General features: G+C 43.1%; 3 protein-coding genes and 1 non-coding gene across 6 annotated transcripts; 2 read left to right on the top strand and 2 right to left on the bottom strand.

Annotated features, from left to right (window-relative positions):
* Positions 1 to 808: 808 nt before the first annotated feature.
* Positions 809 to 9,905, top strand: LOC125013479 (cyclin-dependent kinase-like 1). 3 transcript variants are annotated; one of them, XM_047594201.1, is made up of 10 exons: positions 809 to 918; positions 1,485 to 1,671; positions 1,921 to 2,042; positions 2,730 to 2,802; positions 4,041 to 4,131; positions 4,490 to 4,690; positions 6,326 to 6,408; positions 6,623 to 6,679; positions 8,851 to 9,006; positions 9,095 to 9,905. In XM_047594201.1, the coding sequence occupies exons 2-10, from the start codon at positions 1,504 to 1,506 to the stop codon at positions 9,188 to 9,190; spliced, it is 1,047 nt and encodes a 348-aa protein (XP_047450157.1). In that variant the 5' UTR covers positions 809 to 918; positions 1,485 to 1,503; the 3' UTR covers positions 9,191 to 9,905. The 3 variants fall into 3 exon arrangements, with proteins under 3 accessions (XP_047450157.1, XP_047450156.1, XP_047450158.1); XM_047594200.1 differs by lacking the exon at positions 809 to 918 and adding an exon at positions 965 to 1,280; XM_047594202.1 differs by lacking the exon at positions 809 to 918 and adding an exon at positions 968 to 1,280 and having other exon boundaries at positions 8,854 to 9,006.
* On the top strand, positions 3,508 to 3,580 carry trnaa-agc. Its single transcript has one exon. It is a non-coding gene; the product is annotated as a tRNA-Ala (tRNA).
* Positions 9,906 to 10,033: 128 nt separating the features above from the next.
* On the bottom strand, positions 10,034 to 11,681 carry LOC125013481 (cytochrome P450 2A13-like). Its single transcript, XM_047594204.1, has 3 exons — positions 11,543 to 11,681; positions 10,762 to 10,903; positions 10,034 to 10,611 (listed from the first exon to the last, which is right to left on the bottom strand). The coding sequence occupies exons 1-3, from the start codon at positions 11,543 to 11,545 to the stop codon at positions 10,430 to 10,432; spliced, it is 327 nt and encodes a 108-aa protein (XP_047450160.1). The 5' UTR covers positions 11,546 to 11,681; the 3' UTR covers positions 10,034 to 10,429.
* Positions 11,682 to 12,949: 1,268 nt separating this feature from the next.
* On the bottom strand, positions 12,950 to 17,768 carry LOC125013474 (cytochrome P450 2F3-like). The gene is made up of 9 exons (XM_047594186.1): positions 17,579 to 17,768; positions 17,311 to 17,473; positions 17,036 to 17,185; positions 15,575 to 15,735; positions 14,248 to 14,424; positions 14,019 to 14,160; positions 13,697 to 13,884; positions 13,468 to 13,609; positions 12,950 to 13,362 (listed from the first exon to the last, which is right to left on the bottom strand). The coding sequence occupies exons 1-9, from the start codon at positions 17,747 to 17,749 to the stop codon at positions 13,181 to 13,183; spliced, it is 1,476 nt and encodes a 491-aa protein (XP_047450142.1). The 5' UTR covers positions 17,750 to 17,768; the 3' UTR covers positions 12,950 to 13,180.
* Between the last annotated feature and the right edge of the window lie 1,211 nt (positions 17,769 to 18,979).

Raw genomic sequence — 18,979 nt, forward strand, 5'->3', positions numbered from 1 at the left:
AGCAGCCCAGACGGTGTCAAGAAGAGATGCTGCAGATCTAGATATTGCAGTCATGCGTTTAATGGAAACAAGTACAACAGTGCATTTCCTTTTTCCCTCTTTCAAACGAGGATGTGCAGCAGTTTGCGATAGGGATCTGTATTAAAATGTCGCCGCACGGGCCTCTGAACACAGCCGCCCTCATGCCTTGTTGACCCCTCTGACCGATGTGCCGTGGGACATTTCATACCCTTCACCACAGGGCCTACGTGCCAGCACCCTCAAGGTGTCTGTGTGTCTCCGGGCACAAGAGTGCAACATAGCCTCTTTTTTCTACCCCCCCCCCCACCACCACCAACACCACCACCATTCTCTGTGAAGTCCTAAATGATTCACTGTGCAACGCTGCTGGAGATCACATGGAGCCGTGGCAAACGCCAAAGTCTCAGAAGGAGCAGAAAGGATTCACAGTCAACACAGAGAACAGATCATGTTGCTAATAATAAGATAACGTTCCAGTATATTTTTGTGCACGTAGATTATTAGAACTAGAGCCTGTGTGTCTTTAATGTAAAATCCAAACATTGAAAGTAAGTAATTTGTTCTTGCTAAATAATAGAGGAAAATAGTGACTACAAGCAAAGTAAACCAGCTGCAATGAAAATTCAAATATTTGTAGGTAACATTTAAAAATGTGCGTGGAATATTTACAACGTTATCCAGACGTTATAGTTAGTGTTTTATTTTTTTATTGATTGGGTAACTATGTGTCCAGGCTGCTTCCTGTCAACGTTGTCGGTCCTCTGTCTCCATGGCTACAGCGAACGTGTATTCACGTGCGTGTTTTAACTTACGTAGCCGCTATTTGTGAATCGGTGTCCGGCGTGTGGGTCGTGTCAGTGCTGCTTTTTTCCCCCATTTCTGCGCATTTAGAAGGAGGTAAGTGTTATTTTAAGTCTTTATTCCCCCTAGAAAAAGAAAAAGAAAAGAAAAGTAAGAAGAAATGAGCAGATAGTTGTAAAATAAAAAGCAGTGAGTTGTTGAACTGTGCTGAGAGGAAATGAGATCCAAAGGTGGTTACCAAGGTAGTGACGACGCGCCGGGCGAGGGGGACGCAAAGGGAGAGTGGAGAGGAATGACAGATAGAGACATCTAGATATAAATAATAATAATAATAACCAGTAGAAACGAGCTTGGGAGAAATGACAGATATACATACTGGTGCAGGAGGTTTTTCAGACTGTTGATGCACTAGACTCGCTGTTGACTGGATGAAGACGCTTCGAGATTCTGGACTGGATGTGAGTTTATCTCTCAGCCTCTCAAATGATCCTGTCTCGACTGTTCACTTCTTAGTAGTAGGCCTACTTGAGCTTGGTGATAAATATTGTGAGGTTGCAGGAGATCTCTAATAGCCTGTTATTTTATTTGACGACTTAATAACTGAATATTAAAAATAAGAGTTTTCAAAATATATATTTTTCTTTAATTTTGTCTGTGCACAGGTAACACAGCTGTAAACGGATGGAGAAATATGAAAAACTGGCCAAAATTGGCGAGGGATCCTACGGTGTGGTGTTCAAGTGCAGACACAGGGACTCTGGACAGATAGTCGCCATCAAGAAGTTTGTGGAATCTGAAGATGACCCGGTCATTAAGAAGATTGCACTGAGAGAAATACGTATGCTGAAGGTAAGAAGAGATTAAAATAAGGTTTGTTCGCACTGCATGCGCATAGATACCCATGCACTCTTTGTGGTTTCTGCACAGGAGCTGTTTCTATCTATATTAAATAAGAAACATTATAATGCACCAGAAAATTACAGTGTCAGTTTCATAGCTCCTCTGGAGGTGTGATTAAACATTTATTAAGCATTTTGTCCAACACGTTGAGCTGCAAAGTGCCGACAGAGTGTCTGTTTTTATGTTCCGGTCTTGCAGCAGCTGAAACATGTGAATCTGGTCAACCTGCTGGAGGTGTTCAGGAGGAAAAGGCGGCTGCACCTGGTGTTTGAGTTCTGTGAGCAGACGGTCCTGAACGAGCTGGACAAACACCCTCGAGGGTAAGTCAGGGACAACGCGGCGGTAAACTAAAGATGTCCAGAAAGGACGAACATCTGCTACATGTGTAGTATACAACTACAGTGAAAGTGTGTTCCATCTAATTGCGTTTCTTGCTTCTACATTGGTGCAGTCTTGAGATACTGAAGGTATTTGTGCATGTGAGTTTTCTATAAAGCTAATTTGCTATGAGGGTACAGCAGGAAGGAAGAGGGTGAGTTGCGAAAAGCCAAGGCGGTTGCCAAGAGACTTCAAAGATAGAGAATGTTGGCAGCTAAACGGAGGGAGGAATAGCTGAGTTAAAATCAAACAATCAAAGTATTTAGGGCAAATGATTCTTCCCTTTGCTCCCACGCTTTGAACACGTCACTCCATCTTTAGCTTGGTGTTTGTTTTGTGAACTAACACAGCAAACCACAATGTCTTCTCTGTTGTCTGGACGTTCTTTCCTTTTCCCACTGAGGCTGTGCGGCAGAAACTCTAGCTGCTCGTGAAAACAAAGGCGCTGCTGCTGCTGTTAGAGACAGGCCTAAGGTTACCCCGGTGACAAGACGACTGTGTAAAGCACCACTTCTTTTCTTGAAATGACTGGAATAATAGATGAGGAAAAAAAAACCATGACGGGCAAATAGGTTGTGTTCAGTTCCTCTTACAGCAATCAATATTCCTTTGTCTGTTGTTCTCTGTAGGGTGCCCGAGGCTCAGCTGAAGAGTATAGTGTGGCAGACTCTGCAGGCTGTCAACTTCTGCCACAAGCACAACGTCAGTATATCTTTAATATTTTTCTTCATTTATCGTTTCCCCGTTTAAACAAGAGTGAAATCTGTTTTAAAAGCAGAATTTACTGTTTATTATAATCGTTCCTCCTTTCCTTTCCACATTCAAAGAGTTTATTGTCACATGCTCAGTATAGAAACACATTTCCTCTTACAAAGAAAGACCCTGTCTACCACAATGCCATAAAAAGATAAACTGACACACACACACACACACACACACACATATATATATTAACATATACCGTTGTGAAGGATGCAGACAGTGCAAAACTGCACGTATAAGAATGTACATGTAGTTACATAGAGAACAGTAGTGCATGAGGAGGAATATTGCACATATGTTGTTGTGGGTCTACTGGTTGTGTCATGCACATTATTGTGCCCGGCCTACATTGGCTTACAAGACACTATACAGTATAAATTTAAACAATTCAAAGATGGCAAGCAGAAAAAGAACAAATGCCTCCATCAGCTCATACAACAACAAAAAGGTAAACAGATCAATAACACACCTGAACACATCTTCCAGTATATACAAAACCATAATAGAACAATGTTAATGTCCACGCTTTTTTCAATAATCAAGATGCATATAATACAAAATATAAAACAGGAAGTACAAATATCCTTGTGCATATGAGAATATTAGCAGAAACTCAAAAAGTGAACAGTTTCTCTGGATGAGAAAGGGGAATTAGCTCAGATGGTAGAGCGCTCGCTTAGCATGCGAGAGGTAGCGGGATCAATGCCCGCATTCTCCAATAAATAATTGTCTTATCTTATTAAAAACTAGCATTTGTTAGGAGTCAAAATGTGCCACTTACTCTCAGTCCAGAGTGTTATTATTACTTTACTATTTTATCGTGGCTAACCTGCTGCATATAATGTTTGAAGCTTGCTACAAATGATAATAAATGACCCAAATTCTTCTAAAACCTCCTTATATTTGACACACTAGTTATTTGGTACAAAACATTGGAAAACTTTACAAATCTTAGTAAATACTCCAACAGATGAAGCATATTATTAACCTTCAGCTCCCTCAGTAAGACCAATAAAAGTCTCAGTGTCTGCCGTTCTGTTTCAGTATTAAAATAGTATTTTCTCATCGGGCTCTAATCTGCCAGCCTCAGTTAAAAAAACGCTTCCTTCTCCATCACAGAGGAACAGATACCACTATCATGCCGTCTAAATCCCCGGCTCTGATTGTTTGTGTTCCAGTGCATACACCGCGACGTGAAGCCAGAGAACATCCTCCTCACGAAAACCGGCATCATCAAGCTCTGCGACTTTGGCTTCGCCCGCATCCTGAGTAGGTCACGCTCGCTGAGCACCAGCGTACTTATGTGCATTTAGCGTTAATGTAACCCCTAATGACTTATTCAACACGAAGGCTATATCGGCCGCTGGTGGCCTCCTCACTTTCAATGTTTGAATGAATGCATGGCATAGGAGGACCATTCAGCCAGTTAGCGTGTCTCTGTGTAGCGTGTCTCTGTTTACCCCTCCTGCCTTAGGTTTCAGTGTTATCTTACCATATATTAACATGTAGTCATTCAGCATGTCTTGTAATCCCCAGTCCTCTGCGCTGTACCTGTTATTTAGTGTCCATTATTCAGCATCTGCATGAATGTGTATGCCTACTTCTGCCTGTGTGTTGGTGTGCTCAGCGGGGCCAGAGGACGACTACACAGACTACGTCGCCACCCGCTGGTACCGGGCCCCCGAGCTGCTGGTCGGGGACACTCAGTACGGGCCTCCTGTGGACGTGTGGGCTCTGGGCTGCGTCTTCGCCGAGCTGCTCAACGGGAATCCACTCTGGCCCGGGAAGTCTGACGTCGACCAGCTCTACCTTATCCGAAAAACTCTTGGTAAGCTCCTAAGAGGCTTAGAAGAAACAAAACAGAGGCCGCAAACTTAACTTGTGTAAGTTTCTGTGCAGGAGTTGCGCAACATTTCAGTTCCTAGTAGAGTCTTGTGCTGCATCTTCTGCCACACTTGTCTTGTGGTTTTTTTGGTTGTTGTTACACCCTCTGCATCGACACTGCGCCTCACGCAGCGCTCCATGTAGGGAAATGCAGCCGTTTAGGTGTGAGTTGGAACGAACAGGTTAGGTGAGCACACCCTAAAAGAAACAGGCACGTTACAAAAGAAGAAAATTTACTTTGTTTACAGTAGAAATTAAAACACGGAGCCTGTTTAAGAGCTTAGTTTAACATTTCCTTAAGGTTTCTTCAGGGCAGAATGAGTTTCAAGCCTGCCAAATCCAGGTCCTTTGTCCTCAGGAAAGGAAAGATAATTGATAAGTTCCACTCCTTCTGTCCGAGAAGCCGGTGAGTTTGGGGAAGCTCTTCACTAGCGAATTCAACCAGTCAACTAATGAGGACATCAGTTCTTGGCTTTCCGCTGTGGACAGTTCAGGACTCCCTGGGAAATTCAAAGCCTGGATCTATCAACATGGCATTTTGCCCATTTTGCTCCTCTGACCTCTTCTGGTTTATGAAGTTCCTATTTCCACCGCAGACAGCTTTGAACGGAAGATCAACCATTTCCTGCACAGATGGCTGGGCCTGCCTCGGTGTCTCAGCAGCATCGCCCTCTACGGGCGTTACACCGTGCTGCAGATGCCATTCAGCAGTCTAGTGGAGGAGTTCAAGGTGACCAAGGCGAGAGAGGTCCTTCTGTTCAGAAACCCTCGGCAGGAGTGGAGGTCAGAACAGGGAGGAAGTGGCGTGCCCAGGAAGCCGTCGACCGGGCTGAGGCCAGACTGCGCCACAAGGCCCTGTTGGGGACGGTGGCTGTTGGGCGGGCTGGCCTAGGGTGCATCCCCACGCCGTCATTTAGCAGAGCCAGGGGTAAGGGGAGGCGGACTCTCATCCAAGCAGAGGTGCGGGCAGAAGAGGAGGAAATCCGCCTCAGCAGGATGGTGGGCATGGGCAAGCACGGAGCCTGGTGGGAACACGCTTCTGGCTGGAAGATCTCGTGGGCTGATCTGTGGAGTTCTGACCCACTCCAGGTCAAGTTCTTGGTGCAGTCGGTATATGACACCCTCCAGGGGTCTGGGGAGTCCCCTTCATGTCAACTCTGCCAGAAGAAGGGATCTCTAGAGCATATCCTTAGCCGCTGTGAGCCCTTCGAAGTGGCCTGCAGGAGCTTCGCAGGACGATCATTACATCGAGTGCTGGGGCTCTTGGGAATCTGTGGGCAGACGACGAGCCACCGAGAACATCTTAGAAGCCGCAGAGAAGGCTTCCCAGTGACTCTGGGTCAAGAGGGGGGATGAGTGGTGCAGCTAGCTACCTGGACACGAGTCGGGGGCTGATCACCTCCGGCTGGGTCGCCTGGAAGAGGGTGTCTGTAGATAAGACCCAAAACACCCGATGACGCCAGGTTCTTCACTGACGACGTGTCCAGGTTGCACCAAGAGGTGTATAGCAAGACAGGAAACACATACGCTGCTCAAAAGTTTTTGGTGTGTATTTTAATTATGTATTTTCTGACCTCAGGTGACCTGATCCCTCATCATCAACAGGTCTTCCGCTCAAATGTTTTCTTCAGTGGAGTCAGTATTCCTGAACCTGATACTACGGTATGAACTCTCTATGTAAATACAATAAGGTGCAGATAAGAACGCAGTATATTTTAGAAAAACAAAAGCATTTATCAGATATTGAAGTTTCACAGACATTAAGTTGTTTAGCTGACGTGTTGCTTTGGGGTAAACAATGTTAATGAGTCTGGAGAGGTGATAAATGAATATTATTAATAAATTATGAATTGTATTCTATTGGATTTTGTCTCAGGAGCCCTTGGAGAAGCGCTTCCATGGTGTGTCTCCTCATGCCCTCCAGGTTATGAAGGTATGTTATGTTCATGTGTAAGAGAGCATAGTTGATATAGTTTATTTCGTTGGCTGTATGATTTTGCTTGATTAGTGCTATTAAGTTAAACAGTAAAGTTTGTTTTTTCATGTGGTAATTATCCAATAATCAAATTACAGACATTTATTTATGTTTTAAATTAGCGCTGTCGCAGTATACAGGTATTGACGATAATTGTGGTATTTAAAAATGAAATTTCAATATCGTGTTAAAAAGGAGAATATGATAATATCGTGTAAATCCCAATTTGAGGTTTGAATACTGCTTATCGGTGCACTTCCACTCCTGACCAGATAATACCATTGTGATACATTGATGGTAGGGGGGCGCTGTTGAGCTCCTGCCAGCTCAAATGCTGTGGGGTGAAGAAGACGAGCAGCGAGCGAGAAGATGCAGATGCAACGTGTTAAGGCAGCGATGTTAAGACAAACCAAAGTTCAAAAACAGTTGGGAAAACGATTATGTTTTTTATCAAAATGTTATATCTTTCTAGTCTGGGGCGTATTTTTTGTCCTGTTTGTTGCACTAGAAGGCTAAATACAGTAGTGATTTCATTCCGGGCATGTTTTGTTCCATGTTTTTATCTATTGCACTAAATCTCTTTGTATTTAGATGAAGATATGGGTCCAAGGATTAGTAATGATCCATGTCTGTTTTTAAATATTTCAGAGTGCTTCAATCATTTTTCTTATTTAAAGAAGCTGGATAGATGTAGTATTTTTTTAAAACATAAATGTGAAGCACAAGAACCAGTGTCATTCATTTTCCAAAATTAATTTAGACTTAGACAGACTATAATGATCCACAAGGGAAATTGATCATAGTAGCTTAATTGACACAAAAAGATGAGTTGTTATAGAACTGGATGGAATATGGAATGACGGATGGATTGTCCATAATGGAGAGCAGTTTATTCAATGTCCTCCTGTCCCTCACTGAGACAAATGACTCCACGTCCCTACCGATCACTTGTCCAGCCTTTTGGATCAAGTTGTTGATCCTACTGTTGTCTTTTTTGATGGTACTACTTCCCCAACAAACCACAGCAAACAATGCACTTGCAGCAACAGACGGGTAAAAAAGACTCATTGTACACAGTGAAAGATCTGAGCTTCCTCAGAAAGTAGAGTCTCCTCAGGCCCTTCTCGTACACAGCATCACTGTTGTCCCTCCAGTCCAACCTGTTGTTCATGTGAACTCCCAGGTACTGCACTTTCCTCATCTTCCTAGAGTCAATGACCAGCTCCTTGGTCTTGTCCACGTTCAGGAGTAGGCGGTTTGCCCGGGACCACTCCACAGAGTCCACAATCAGTGTCCTATACTCCACCTCCTGTCCATCTCTGATACACCCAGAGTCACCAGAGAACTTCTGCAGAGCTGTATCACAAATCAGAGGTGTAAAGAGGGAACAGGAAAGGAGACTGAATGGTGTTAAAAGCGCTGGAGAAATCAAAGATCCTCACAGTGCCCCTCCCACCATCCAGGTGGGAGTGAGCCAGCTGCAGCAGGTAGATAACAGCATCATCCACACCAACATGAGGCTGATATGCGAACTGAAGAGGGTCCAAGACAGGGATAACCAGGGGTCTGAGCTGAGCCAGGACGTGTGACGTCAGTGCAGCCGGTCTGAAAGTCATTAAGCCATCAGATGGGATGGGCTTCTCCGACTCCGGTACTGCGCAGGATGTTTTCCATAGCACCGGTATCCTTTCCAACTCCAGACTCAGGTTAAACAGGAAGTGAAGGATGTCAATCAGCTGGAAAGGACCCCGGGGGATTACGCGATCCGGGCCCATTTTGCCTATATTTAACTTAATGTGGGACCACAACCCTCCCATGGATTCACTTCCCTCCACTGGGAAGAATCCAGGCCTCCCTGGTGTAAATGATGCAAAGCCACATGAACAGAGTGTGTGTTTTGTTTTCTTCTGTTTTACTGTTACTTTGAATGTAATTCATCTCCCACAAGAGAGAAAATTACATTAATTTTTCCATTATTGTTTATATTTTTGTTGATGTGTGACAGCCCTATTTTAAATCAAGATTGGTCAATAAACGACAAAATGTACGAAGTACAGAGGCCTCAACAGTCTCAGTCCAGTCACTATGACATTTATTTGTCATATGTGTTAAACGTGTCTTTGTGTCAGCAGTCATGCCTGGTGATGGACCCCTCTCTCCGCTTGTCCTGCGAGGAGATCCTGGAGCTGCCGTACTTCCAGGACGAAGGAGGAGCCTCGTGGGGCCGAGAGGGCGAGCGCCCGGGCAGACGACACGACCGAGGCTCTCGACGCAGACAGGCCGGGGTACGTTTCCAACGCGGCGCTTTAAAGGATCATCCCCTAACCGCAAACTCACCCTCCCTAACTCTTCCCTTCCATCTCCCCCGTCCAGGCCCAGTACCTGCCTCAGCTACCGAACAGCAACATCTCCCCAGCACCGGACGTCAAGAAACAAGTGAAGCACAAATACCACCTGCCCAACATTTAACAGGGAGGGGATTTGTGCAATGGATTTTAAACCATTTTTCAAAACGCATATATTCTTGCTGTGTTGAGTGTTAAAAAAAAAACGAATTTTTGATTCCGCTTTCATTTGCACAGACTGATGCTCACTCGATATGTTTGTTTGTGCATGTGCGGTAGCGGGTAAGGCAACACACGTACTAGAGAATGAACGTTCAATACAGTCTTACATCAAATGTAATGGGAACTGCATTTTTACACCTCCATAAAATGATATCAAATATCATTCACTAGTGTGCCATCATCACTCAGACTACAGCAGTGTAGTTGTCTGGCTCCCACACATTAGAATGAATCTTTTTAATAGTTTTTATTTTCAGATATGCAGAATAGAATTATAAAACAAAAAAAAAACATAAAAAATATATGCATTTAGCCTTAGATTCTGGAAACGTATTGTAAATGTTGTATTATAAATCAAACAATGCTGAATATATATAATAAAGAACAATATATGTGCCGCTGTATATTTGATGTCTGACTTCCTGACGTATTAAGGTTTAATAAAAAACCTGCCACGAGAGCCGATACCCTTCAGTAATTTGATGGGTTCTTAACAAAGCGGATCCACAGTGTCGACAGCGATCCCCAAAGTCGGACATGGACTCTGTCGCTCAGAGACAAGACACGCGTCAACTCGCTGACAGTCTGTCACACAGCTTGACTGATCACCGGACCGCCAACATATCGGATTACTCATGTAACTCCTTCTTCTTCTTCTTCTTCTTCTTCTTCTTCTCTGAGCTGGGAGCTGTAAACCAGCACAAAATAACTAATGGAATTGGGACAACACAGTCAACACTACCTGTTTACCAAGAAAATGATTTAGTATACGTCTATTTTAATGTTTTCTTTTGTAATCCATGCATTATAATAGCAGACCTTAAGGCAAACATGAACCATCAGGCCACGAAACAACACAAAAATACTATACAAAAAAAATATACATTCCAGTTGCAGTAATACTCAACTTCGCATTGCAACTGATATTACATACACATGCATTATAATATAGTTCAATTGCTTGTTTTAGTTGGGAGTTTGCAGAAGCAAATCTTCACATTAAGACAAGTGTGCAGCATTTAAGCATCCTTGGTCTATTCTATATAAACTACGCAAACTTAATCTGCTTACTGAGGTCACTTAAGATACTGCATTTAAAGGTGAATAGATGACACTGATGAGCAGGTTGTTATCATTGCCGCTACCGGGGCGTTGCAACGATGATGTATCTGCGAGGCACATTGGCGAAGCTGCTGTACTCGGGGCTCAGGTCAATACTGTCCGGTCCTCCAGGGCAGGAGAAGGTGTAATTCTGCAGGAGCGACACCAGGAAGAGGAAAATCTCCATGCGAGCGAGAGCCTCTCCAACACAGGACCTCTTTCCTGAGAGACAACCACAAATAAGAATAATGAAGAACTTAAAAAGGTTTGGATTTATAAGTCTTCTACACACCTAGTTCTAGTCACTATAAAGTTCTGAAATGTTGTGGTCCAGCGTTCACACTTTCAGATTGAGTGTTTGTGGCTAATTACCTGCAGAGAACGGCAAGAATGCTGGGTTTTTCCTAAAGTTTCCACTCTGGTCCAGGAAGTGCTGGGGGTTAAAAGACCAAGGGGTGGCCCACTGTTTCTCTTCCTTCAGCACAGAGTGCAACAAGGGGATAATTATTGTACCCTGTAGAGAAAAAAACTTAGTTTCAGAAGGAATGTCTTGTATTATGTGGGAACATTATCTATTAGCGGTATTTTGAAAGGCACAAATAGTGTTTTTTTTTTTGTTGTTGTTTTTTTTTACAAAGTTCTTCAAAAAGTTTTCAGATTATTTGTATTTAAGAAGAAGACAAACATCCTATCAAAAAGTTGCCCTTCCTCATACTTGACTTAACTGCATCATTATTTTTCTTGAATAGATTAGTATTATTATTATTTTTACCATGATCAGGTTGTGGAGGCAGCAAATAACTTTTAGGAAGTGGAGTTTGACCTGTAGATTATTCTGTTACGTTACATTAGTGTTGAGACGCCTGCAGTCAGGCTCTCACATGTTAGCGTTAGCTCGCTAATTCAGACTAACCTCTCTACCAGCTGAGCCACAGTCAGACACAATCATCATCACAGTCATGTTCTGCCCCTTCAAGTCGGCCTAAATCTCCTTTATTAGCTGCCTTTAATTCAAAACATCAACCAATACTGCAGTTACATCCATAATTATTACAGTGGACAATTCAAGAATACTTATTTTTACACGTATACAGTATGAGCATGCACTCAAACACTGTGAAGCCTCAGTGCAATAGGCTGACTCCTGCTTTACCATAGCCTCTGGTGACTCTCTTAAGAAAAGCGATGGGTCCCCTGCCAGAGAAGTCGTCTCCTTGGTCCACCAGTGCTTCCTTCACAGCCTCGTACCCGGCCAGGACCACAGCGCGCTGAGGGCCCAGATACACAGTAACCACTGGACCATAGCTTTCACTAAACTGAAAGTAAAGCGCAGCAGGAAATATTATTGTACAGGGACACAAGGAAACACGCAGAGCCACGCACTGCAGAGATTAAGGAGATATACACTTTGAACACAAACCAAAACAAATCACACACAAAGACAAAAATCACACGTGCAACTGAGATTTTGCAGTAGAGGACTTAAACCTTGAGTATCTTTTAATAAATGAAGTTCAGAATAGATAGAAGGACTCTGATTGTACCCATCTGCAGTGTGAACAACATGCAAAAGTTTGCACACACAACAAACACAACAATATTACTAGTCACTGTTTGGACACTCGCCTTTAGGAAGGTTTTAAACGGAGCTTTTTTATCCAGCTGCAGGATGTTTCCTATAATTGGCAGGCCGGCGGGTCCCGGAGGTAAACCCCGCGGTTTACGGCTCTTCAGGCTAAACAGCAACAGTAAAGCAGATATTAAAGCGATTAAAATGAAAGTCGGAGAAAGCTCCATGGTGACAAAGGGAAAGTGCGCTCCGTTACTGCGCTCTGTAGTTGAAAGGTCTAAATTCCTTGGAGCAATAAATAAACTGTTGGCACTGCTGTCTGTCAGGTGCCCCACACTGTGCATGAATCCCACGCTGTTTGTGGAATGCATCGGGGTCTTTCATGGTCATTCCGGTTAGTTAGGAGTGCATGCGGAGACAAAAGATTACTTTTATTTCTGCAGAAAAATCGAAATATGTGTTATGTTAAAAATAACAATAATAATAAAAATCAGGACATGCAAAAGACCAGTTTCGCAGGACTTTGTTTACTTGCCCTCAGACTCTGCGTGAGGAGGCGTTTCCTTTTAGCAAATGTCACAACTGTTTTTATCTCACGCGCATGCGCAGTTCTGAAGCTCGTCTTGGGTAAATTTGCATTTGGGGACTTCAAGGTATGAAAAAACTACGAAATCCGGTCTGGTATTTATTAAGTGTTGCAGATGCAATATCAACAAGTCATCATCTGACAAAAAGCTTGTTTTATTGCACTGTGTATGGAAACACTAGGGCAGCCCTGGTGCAGCTGTCACAAGGCTTCATTTTTTTTTTTTGCAGCTCATGACAGAGGCAAAGATTGAGAATTGTTATTGTTGGTCTGAGTGTTGAATGACAGTTTCTGGCGTCAGATAGAAGCGACTCCTCTAATCATTACTTTATTAAATATTGTTGGAAAATGTGTTGTTTTACGACAGACACTTGTGTAAAAAAAAAAAAGCAAAAGAATCACAATTTCTCTTTTAATAAATCTTTAATATGGAAAATTATTACACAATGTCAGGAAAAACATTTACTTTTCTGCCCAGGGGAACTCAGATGATCTGTGTCAGTTAAGGAATCAGCAAACATCGTCTGTACGATGAGTCTAAGAACATCACAATAATGCCATGTATATTGTAGAGAGATCCTTGTTCGTTCACAGTGTTTCAGTGATGTCAGACCGCCTCAGTGATGCCTCTGTTTTCAGCGTGGTGTGGCGATGATGTCGTATCTACGGGGCACACTGGCAAAGCCGCTGTACTGTGCAGTGAGGTCGATGCCGTCGGGGCCTTCAGTGTAGGAAAAGGTGAAACGCTGCAGCAGTGACACTAAGAAAATAAAAAGCTCCATACGAGCCAGAGACTCGCCAACACAGGCTCTCTTCCCTGAGAAAAGACACAAACAAAGATTAAAATATATTGACAAAGAAGACACTCAGGAACACTCAGGATCACTGGTCACTTATCAAGCGTGTGAAGTCTCTGTTTTACCTGCAGAGAACGGAAGGAATGCGGGATTTTTCTTAAAGTTGCCATTTTGGTCCAGGAAGTGCTTTGGATTGAAGGACCAGGGAGTCTCCCATTGCTTTTCCTCTTTCAGCACAGAGTGCAACAAGGGAATAATTACAGTGCCCTATTGAGAGAAGATTGTTTATATCATCATGATTTAATTCCTTAAACTTTAAGTTAGCCTCTGCAGTGCTGCATGCATCGAGAATACCTTGGGGATTGTGTAGCCCCTGAATGAGACGTCGTGCAGTGCGTAGTGAGGCAGGCTGAAGGGGGCGATGTCCAGAAAACGCTGCACCTCGTGGATGACGGCATCTGTAAAGGGGAGGGACTTCCTGTCCTCCATGTTGGGACAACGTTCTTGTCCAATGACGGTGTCAATCTCCTGCTGCATTTTCTCTGGAAAAAGACATTAAGCAAGAAGCATTACCACCCTGACCTGTTCTTGTGAATGATGTGAATACAGGTGCAACAAAAAGATGATTTAATTAATAATACGACTGTATTTGGATCTGTTGTAATAAGTGACCCACCCTGTATGCTGGGGTATCTGATCAGCACGCTGAGAGCGTATCTGATGGTGGAGCTGGTGGTTTCTGTTCCTGCCAAGAACAGATTCAACACTGTAGAGACCAAGTTTTCATAGTGGAACTCAGTTGTGGGAATGTCCTCTTCCTGCATGACAAAGTGGTGTTAGTGATGTGAGATGTGCACCAGAGCCAGAATATTCACAATATTCACTTGCACTCGGAGAACAAGTACCTGTTTCATTCGGATGAGGAAGCAGTCGATGTAGTCTCTTGGAGAGCTGGGGTCCAGTGTCTCTCTGTGCTCCTGGATCTTCTTCTTGATAAAATCTCTCACCTCCACAATATGGGCAAAAGCAGTGTGTTGTCGGCCAGGAAGACGCTCCATGAGCCAGGGAAAGATGTTGTACATCTGTGGGAGTATGAAAAATGCTGTGAACTAAGAATGCTTTCAAAAATTGAAGCGTTAATAGTTTCCTTTCATCAATTAATAAAATGAAGAGAATGAACAGAAGAGAAATCTAAATCAAATCGATATCTGGTGTGACCACCCTTTGCCTTCCAGACAGCGTCGGTTCTTTTAGGAACTAGCACACAGCTTTTGAAGGAACTCGACCGGTAGGTTGTCCCAGTTTCTGGTCATGCACATTTCTGGTGGGTGTACCCACACAGTTATTTAAACCTCAAGTTCCCACTAGTCTATCAGAACTAAAGAAGCTACTCGGATGAGTGGCGAAACATCTTCAAGAAATTCTACAAGTCCAGTCGCCTTTTGGATTACCATGACCTGGACACTCAGAGACACTCAGAGAACTAACCACAGATCTTCTATGGATGTAGGCTTCCTCAAATCCTTCTGTCTCTTCATGTAATCCCAGACACACTCCATGATGGTGAGATCAGGGCTCCGTGGGGGCCATGTCATCACTTCCAGGACTTCTTCTTTATTCTCACCATTAAGGAGGACGCCATTAATCCTGACCAATCCTGACTAACTCCATTTGCAGAAATGCAGCCCCAAGCTTTCCAGGAGCCTCCACCATGCTTCACTGTTGCCAGCAGACAGTCATTATTGTGGCTCTGCTTTCTGCTACAGACAAACATTTCAACATTTTGACTCATCAGTCCAGAGCACCTGCTGCCATTTTTTTCACACCCCAGTTGCTATGTTTTTGTGCATAGTTGAGTCTCTTGGCCTTGTTTCCATGTCAGAGGGAGAGATTTTTGGCTGCAACTCTTCCATGAAGACCACCTCTGACCAGACTTCTCCATTCTGCTGCAAGTTTCCTTGACCAACCACCGCATCTACGATGCCATAAAATCCCTGACTTTTATTATATTTATGTGTAAGGATTGACGCTGGTTTGAAGGCAAAGGGTAGTAACACCAAATATTTTGACATGATGTGACTTAGATTTTTCTTTTGTTCACTCACTTTGTATTCTGTAAATTGATAAAAAAAAATTAACAATCAAAGCATTCTTAGTTTAAAGCATTTTTTTCCACACCTGTCTAAAACACAGTACTGTATATTAAACTCTCTCATTCCTCCTTGTACGTACCTGACCTACTGGGCTGCTACCGAATTTTAAAGTCTCAGAGAAGATGTTGAGAAGCCGCAGAAATTGTTTGTCCTCGTAATCGAAACGTTCGCCAAACACCAGGCAGCAGATCACATTGGACACGGTGCGGCTCAACAGGAACGTTGGGTCAAATGACTTACCTGGAGGAAAAACAGTTAAAAGAATATTAGACTCATCTTTCAAAAGCACAAGAGAAAAACAACATTTTATCATTGTTTTTTATTTTGGATGTTGCAGACAATGTCATAGTGAATGTAAAATATTCACATCAACTAATTTCTAACAGTGCACAGTTACAACGTGTTTCAAGGTTTCTGGAACAAAGTTACCTTAGTGTTTACTTGGTCATGTACTAAACCATCAAGTCACCCTGTGGACACTTTTAATCTCAACCACTCGATTCAATCATTAACTTACAATGACGTTATGAATGTTACTCATTACATAAAGGTTCTCTAAAATTAATATTGATAAATTGACCCCAGAAGACAATTTGATCATTTTATTTTATCTTTTTTATTTATCTTTCTTGTGGTTTTATGAGTGTTTACTTTTATATGCAACAAAGCTACGGTGACAAAGTAATTTCCCTCGTGGATCATTAAAGTCTGTCTAAGTCTAAGCATACTAAATAAATATGACGCTTAAAACACTTTAAAATTCAGCGTCTCAGCAGCATTGAAGCTGTGACTGAAGCGTCAGTGTTTTGCAGGACATTATGTTTACTTTGCACAGACTACCACCAGAAAGAGATAAGGATTAAAGACTGCAAACAAGGTTGATATGTACGAAGCCAATCCACCAGAAATTACCTTGTTGTGCTTTTTAGTTGTTCACTAATTATTTGATGTATGTTTTACGTGGGAAGTCTAGACGAACCCTCTCCCGGGCCACTAACACCAGCTCCACCGGAGGAATCCCCAAGCGCTCCCAGGCCAGATGGGAGATATAATCCCTCCATAGTGTCCTGGGGCGACCACAAGGCCATGCCCGGAACACCGCTAACGGGAGGCGTCCAGGAGGCATCCTCATCAGATGCCCAAACCACCTCAACTGACTCCTCTCGACGTGGAGGAGCAGCGGTTCTACTTTGAGCTCCTCCCGAGTGTCCGAGCTCCTTTCCCTGCGAAGGAAACTCAATTCGGCTGCTTGTGTCTGCGATCTTGTTCTTTAGGTCATTACCCAAAGTTCATGATCGACTGGTAAATTGAGAGTTTTGCCTTTCTGCTTAGATGCTCAGATTTCAGGTGTGAAGTTGTATTGGCATCTTTTTTGTTCACATTTCAGTTAATGTCCAGGAACACAGACTGAAAGCTGGTCTTAATCTGAAGCTGTGAGCTGCACAAAGTAAAATTAACTTGACAAATTGTGCAACGTTCCTGTTTTACAGCAGGCTTGTGTGAAATACAGTATGTTTCCTTACAGCGGCTGAAGACACACCTTTGGATTCGTGCACGCGCGCTGTCAAGTGTTTGCTCTCTTCTTGGATCCACTCCTCCATCCCCTTGCGTCCCATCCCAAAGTCTCTCAGGGTTGTCAGCGTGAAGCGTCTCAGCTGGCGCCAGCGGTCGCCATTACTGATCCCTAAACCTGACAAAAATAAATGTGCACTTGTTGATATGGAGTCATGCAACATATAAAGACGTGCAGGCGAGAAGGTTCTGAGATGTGAGAAGCATTGACATAGATGAGTGGTTTGAAGTGTCCTGTCTTACCATAGCCTTTGGTAGCTTTCATCAGAAATGGAAGTGGCCCTCTGCCTGTGAAGTCGTCAGCCTGATCCACTAAAGCTTCTTTCACTGCGTCATATCCAACCAGAACAACTGTCCTCTGCCAGCCCAGATACACGGTCACCACAGGACCATAGGCTTTACTGAACTGTTTTGAAAAACAGCATATATTACGTGCATGAAAAACTAAATGTTCAGTTCTTGTCAGTTTACAGCTAAACAATCTGCAAAACACGCTGGTTCCGACACTCACCTTGACTAAGTCTTTAAAAGGGGCTTTTTTATCTATCTGAGGCAGGTTTCCTATTAAAGGGAGCGCAGGGGGTCCTGGAGGCAGTTTATACTTCCCACTGGTTTTTACCCTAACCAGCCACAGCAGAGCAAAGATTAACCCCACCAAGATAAGAGTCGCAGACAAATCCATAGCGCCGCACTTAACTCTCACTACACCGTTCCTTCTTTTATACTATCTGTCTCTCTCTCTCTCTCTCTCTCTCTCTGTGTGTAATTACCTGTTACGTGTAAACAGATGTGTATATGTAACAGGGCTTTGGGAGGAGCATTGCAGTAGGGCAAAGGGAAATTGGTGGTTGCTGCAAAGTTGTTCACTTAAACGTGGGGGACTATGGGGGGAGGTGCGATATGGTGTTGTAATGGTCAGAGCTGATGCCTCAACAGCACAAATGTTCCAGGTTTTGAACCTGCAGGAATGTGCCGTTTGCATGTTCTCCCTTCGTCACGGCTGCGTTTTTTCTCCAGGTGTTTCAACTTTTTCCTACTTTGCGAGTACATGCTTGTCAGGGTTCACTGGGGATTTTAAAGTGGCCTGCGGGTGTGCATGTGGGTGTGATTGGTTGTTTGTCAGTCAGTCTGCGTTAGCTCTGGTGATTGACTGGTGACCTATCCGCGGTGCATTCTTCCTCTTATATTCTTTACATTACATTACTTTTGTTCCTCAAAAGTGGAGCCAGAGTGACTAGAGCTCCCCTTGTGTCTGTCTGCATTACAGTTCATCCATGTCAATTTTTTATTTTATTTATTTATTTATTTTTTTTGTAGTTAATATAATACTGATGCATACTCAATATTCTGTTTAACTTTAGTTATTTAACACTATAGAAACATGATTTGACATGACGATGACCACTAGTTGCCATACCAACCAGCATAAGTGCCAGTGAGTCTGGCAGAAGTGTGGTTGGGTCATTGATGTTGCAGCTCCACGTGGCTCCACTCTTAGGCTGTACTGCACAGACTCTGGCTTCCAAGTTGCAAGATAGCATCAGTTTGGGGAACGCAAGTGAGGACGCATGCTCCATATTTATATACAGTCTATGGAACGGCAAGCCTCATGTGGCCATCTGAGGAACTGCATTTTCTCTGGACTTCTTGTAAAATCCTGCATACTGTACATATAGCAGTATTAACATTTTTTAAACAATAATTATTATTTAAAATTAAAATATAAATGATTTCACTAACAAATAGTTCTAAATCTAGCAGAAATGATTGTCACAAGAGGACAGTAGTTGAAAAGCTTTGAATTTATTTTATACAGGTTTCATTGAAATATACAGAAAAAGAAAAAACATTGACAAAAGTTAATCGCATTCACAGTTCAGCAATGAGAAAGCTGTTCTTTATATCTGACAGT

Source organism: Mugil cephalus, chromosome 9, assembly GCF_022458985.1.
Source record: "Mugil cephalus isolate CIBA_MC_2020 chromosome 9, CIBA_Mcephalus_1.1, whole genome shotgun sequence".
Lineage (NCBI taxonomy): Eukaryota > Metazoa > Chordata > Actinopteri > Mugiliformes > Mugilidae > Mugil > Mugil cephalus.

What these genes read in the sequence shown, in the direction of transcription:
- LOC125013474 (XM_047594186.1), bottom strand. Translation starts at nt 17,749, where the DNA reads ATGGATTTGTCTGCGACTCTTATCTTGGTGGGGTTAATCTTTGCTCTG. An exon ending in GTAGCAGCCCAGTAGGTCAG is followed by an intron (nt 14,425 to 15,574) that starts GTACGTACAAGG and finishes ATACTCCCACAG; the next exon opens with ATGTACAACATCTTTCCCTG. An exon ending in TCCTCATCCGAATGAAACAG is followed by an intron (nt 14,161 to 14,247) that starts GTACTTGTTCTC and finishes TTTGTCATGCAG; the next exon opens with GAAGAGGACATTCCCACAAC.
- LOC125013481 (XM_047594204.1), bottom strand. An exon ending in ATTCTTGCCGTTCTCTGCAG is followed by an intron (nt 10,612 to 10,761) that starts GTAATTAGCCAC and finishes GTTGTCTCTCAG; the next exon opens with GAAAGAGGTCCTGTGTTGGA.
- LOC125013479 (XM_047594201.1), top strand. Translation starts at nt 1,504, where the DNA reads ATGGAGAAATATGAAAAACTGGCCAAAATTGGCGAGGGATCCTACGGT. An exon ending in ACTTCTGCCACAAGCACAAC is followed by an intron (nt 2,803 to 4,040) that starts GTCAGTATATCT and finishes TTTGTGTTCCAG; the next exon opens with TGCATACACCGCGACGTGAA. An exon ending in TTCCTGAACCTGATACTACG is followed by an intron (nt 6,409 to 6,622) that starts GTATGAACTCTC and finishes ATTTTGTCTCAG; the next exon opens with GAGCCCTTGGAGAAGCGCTT.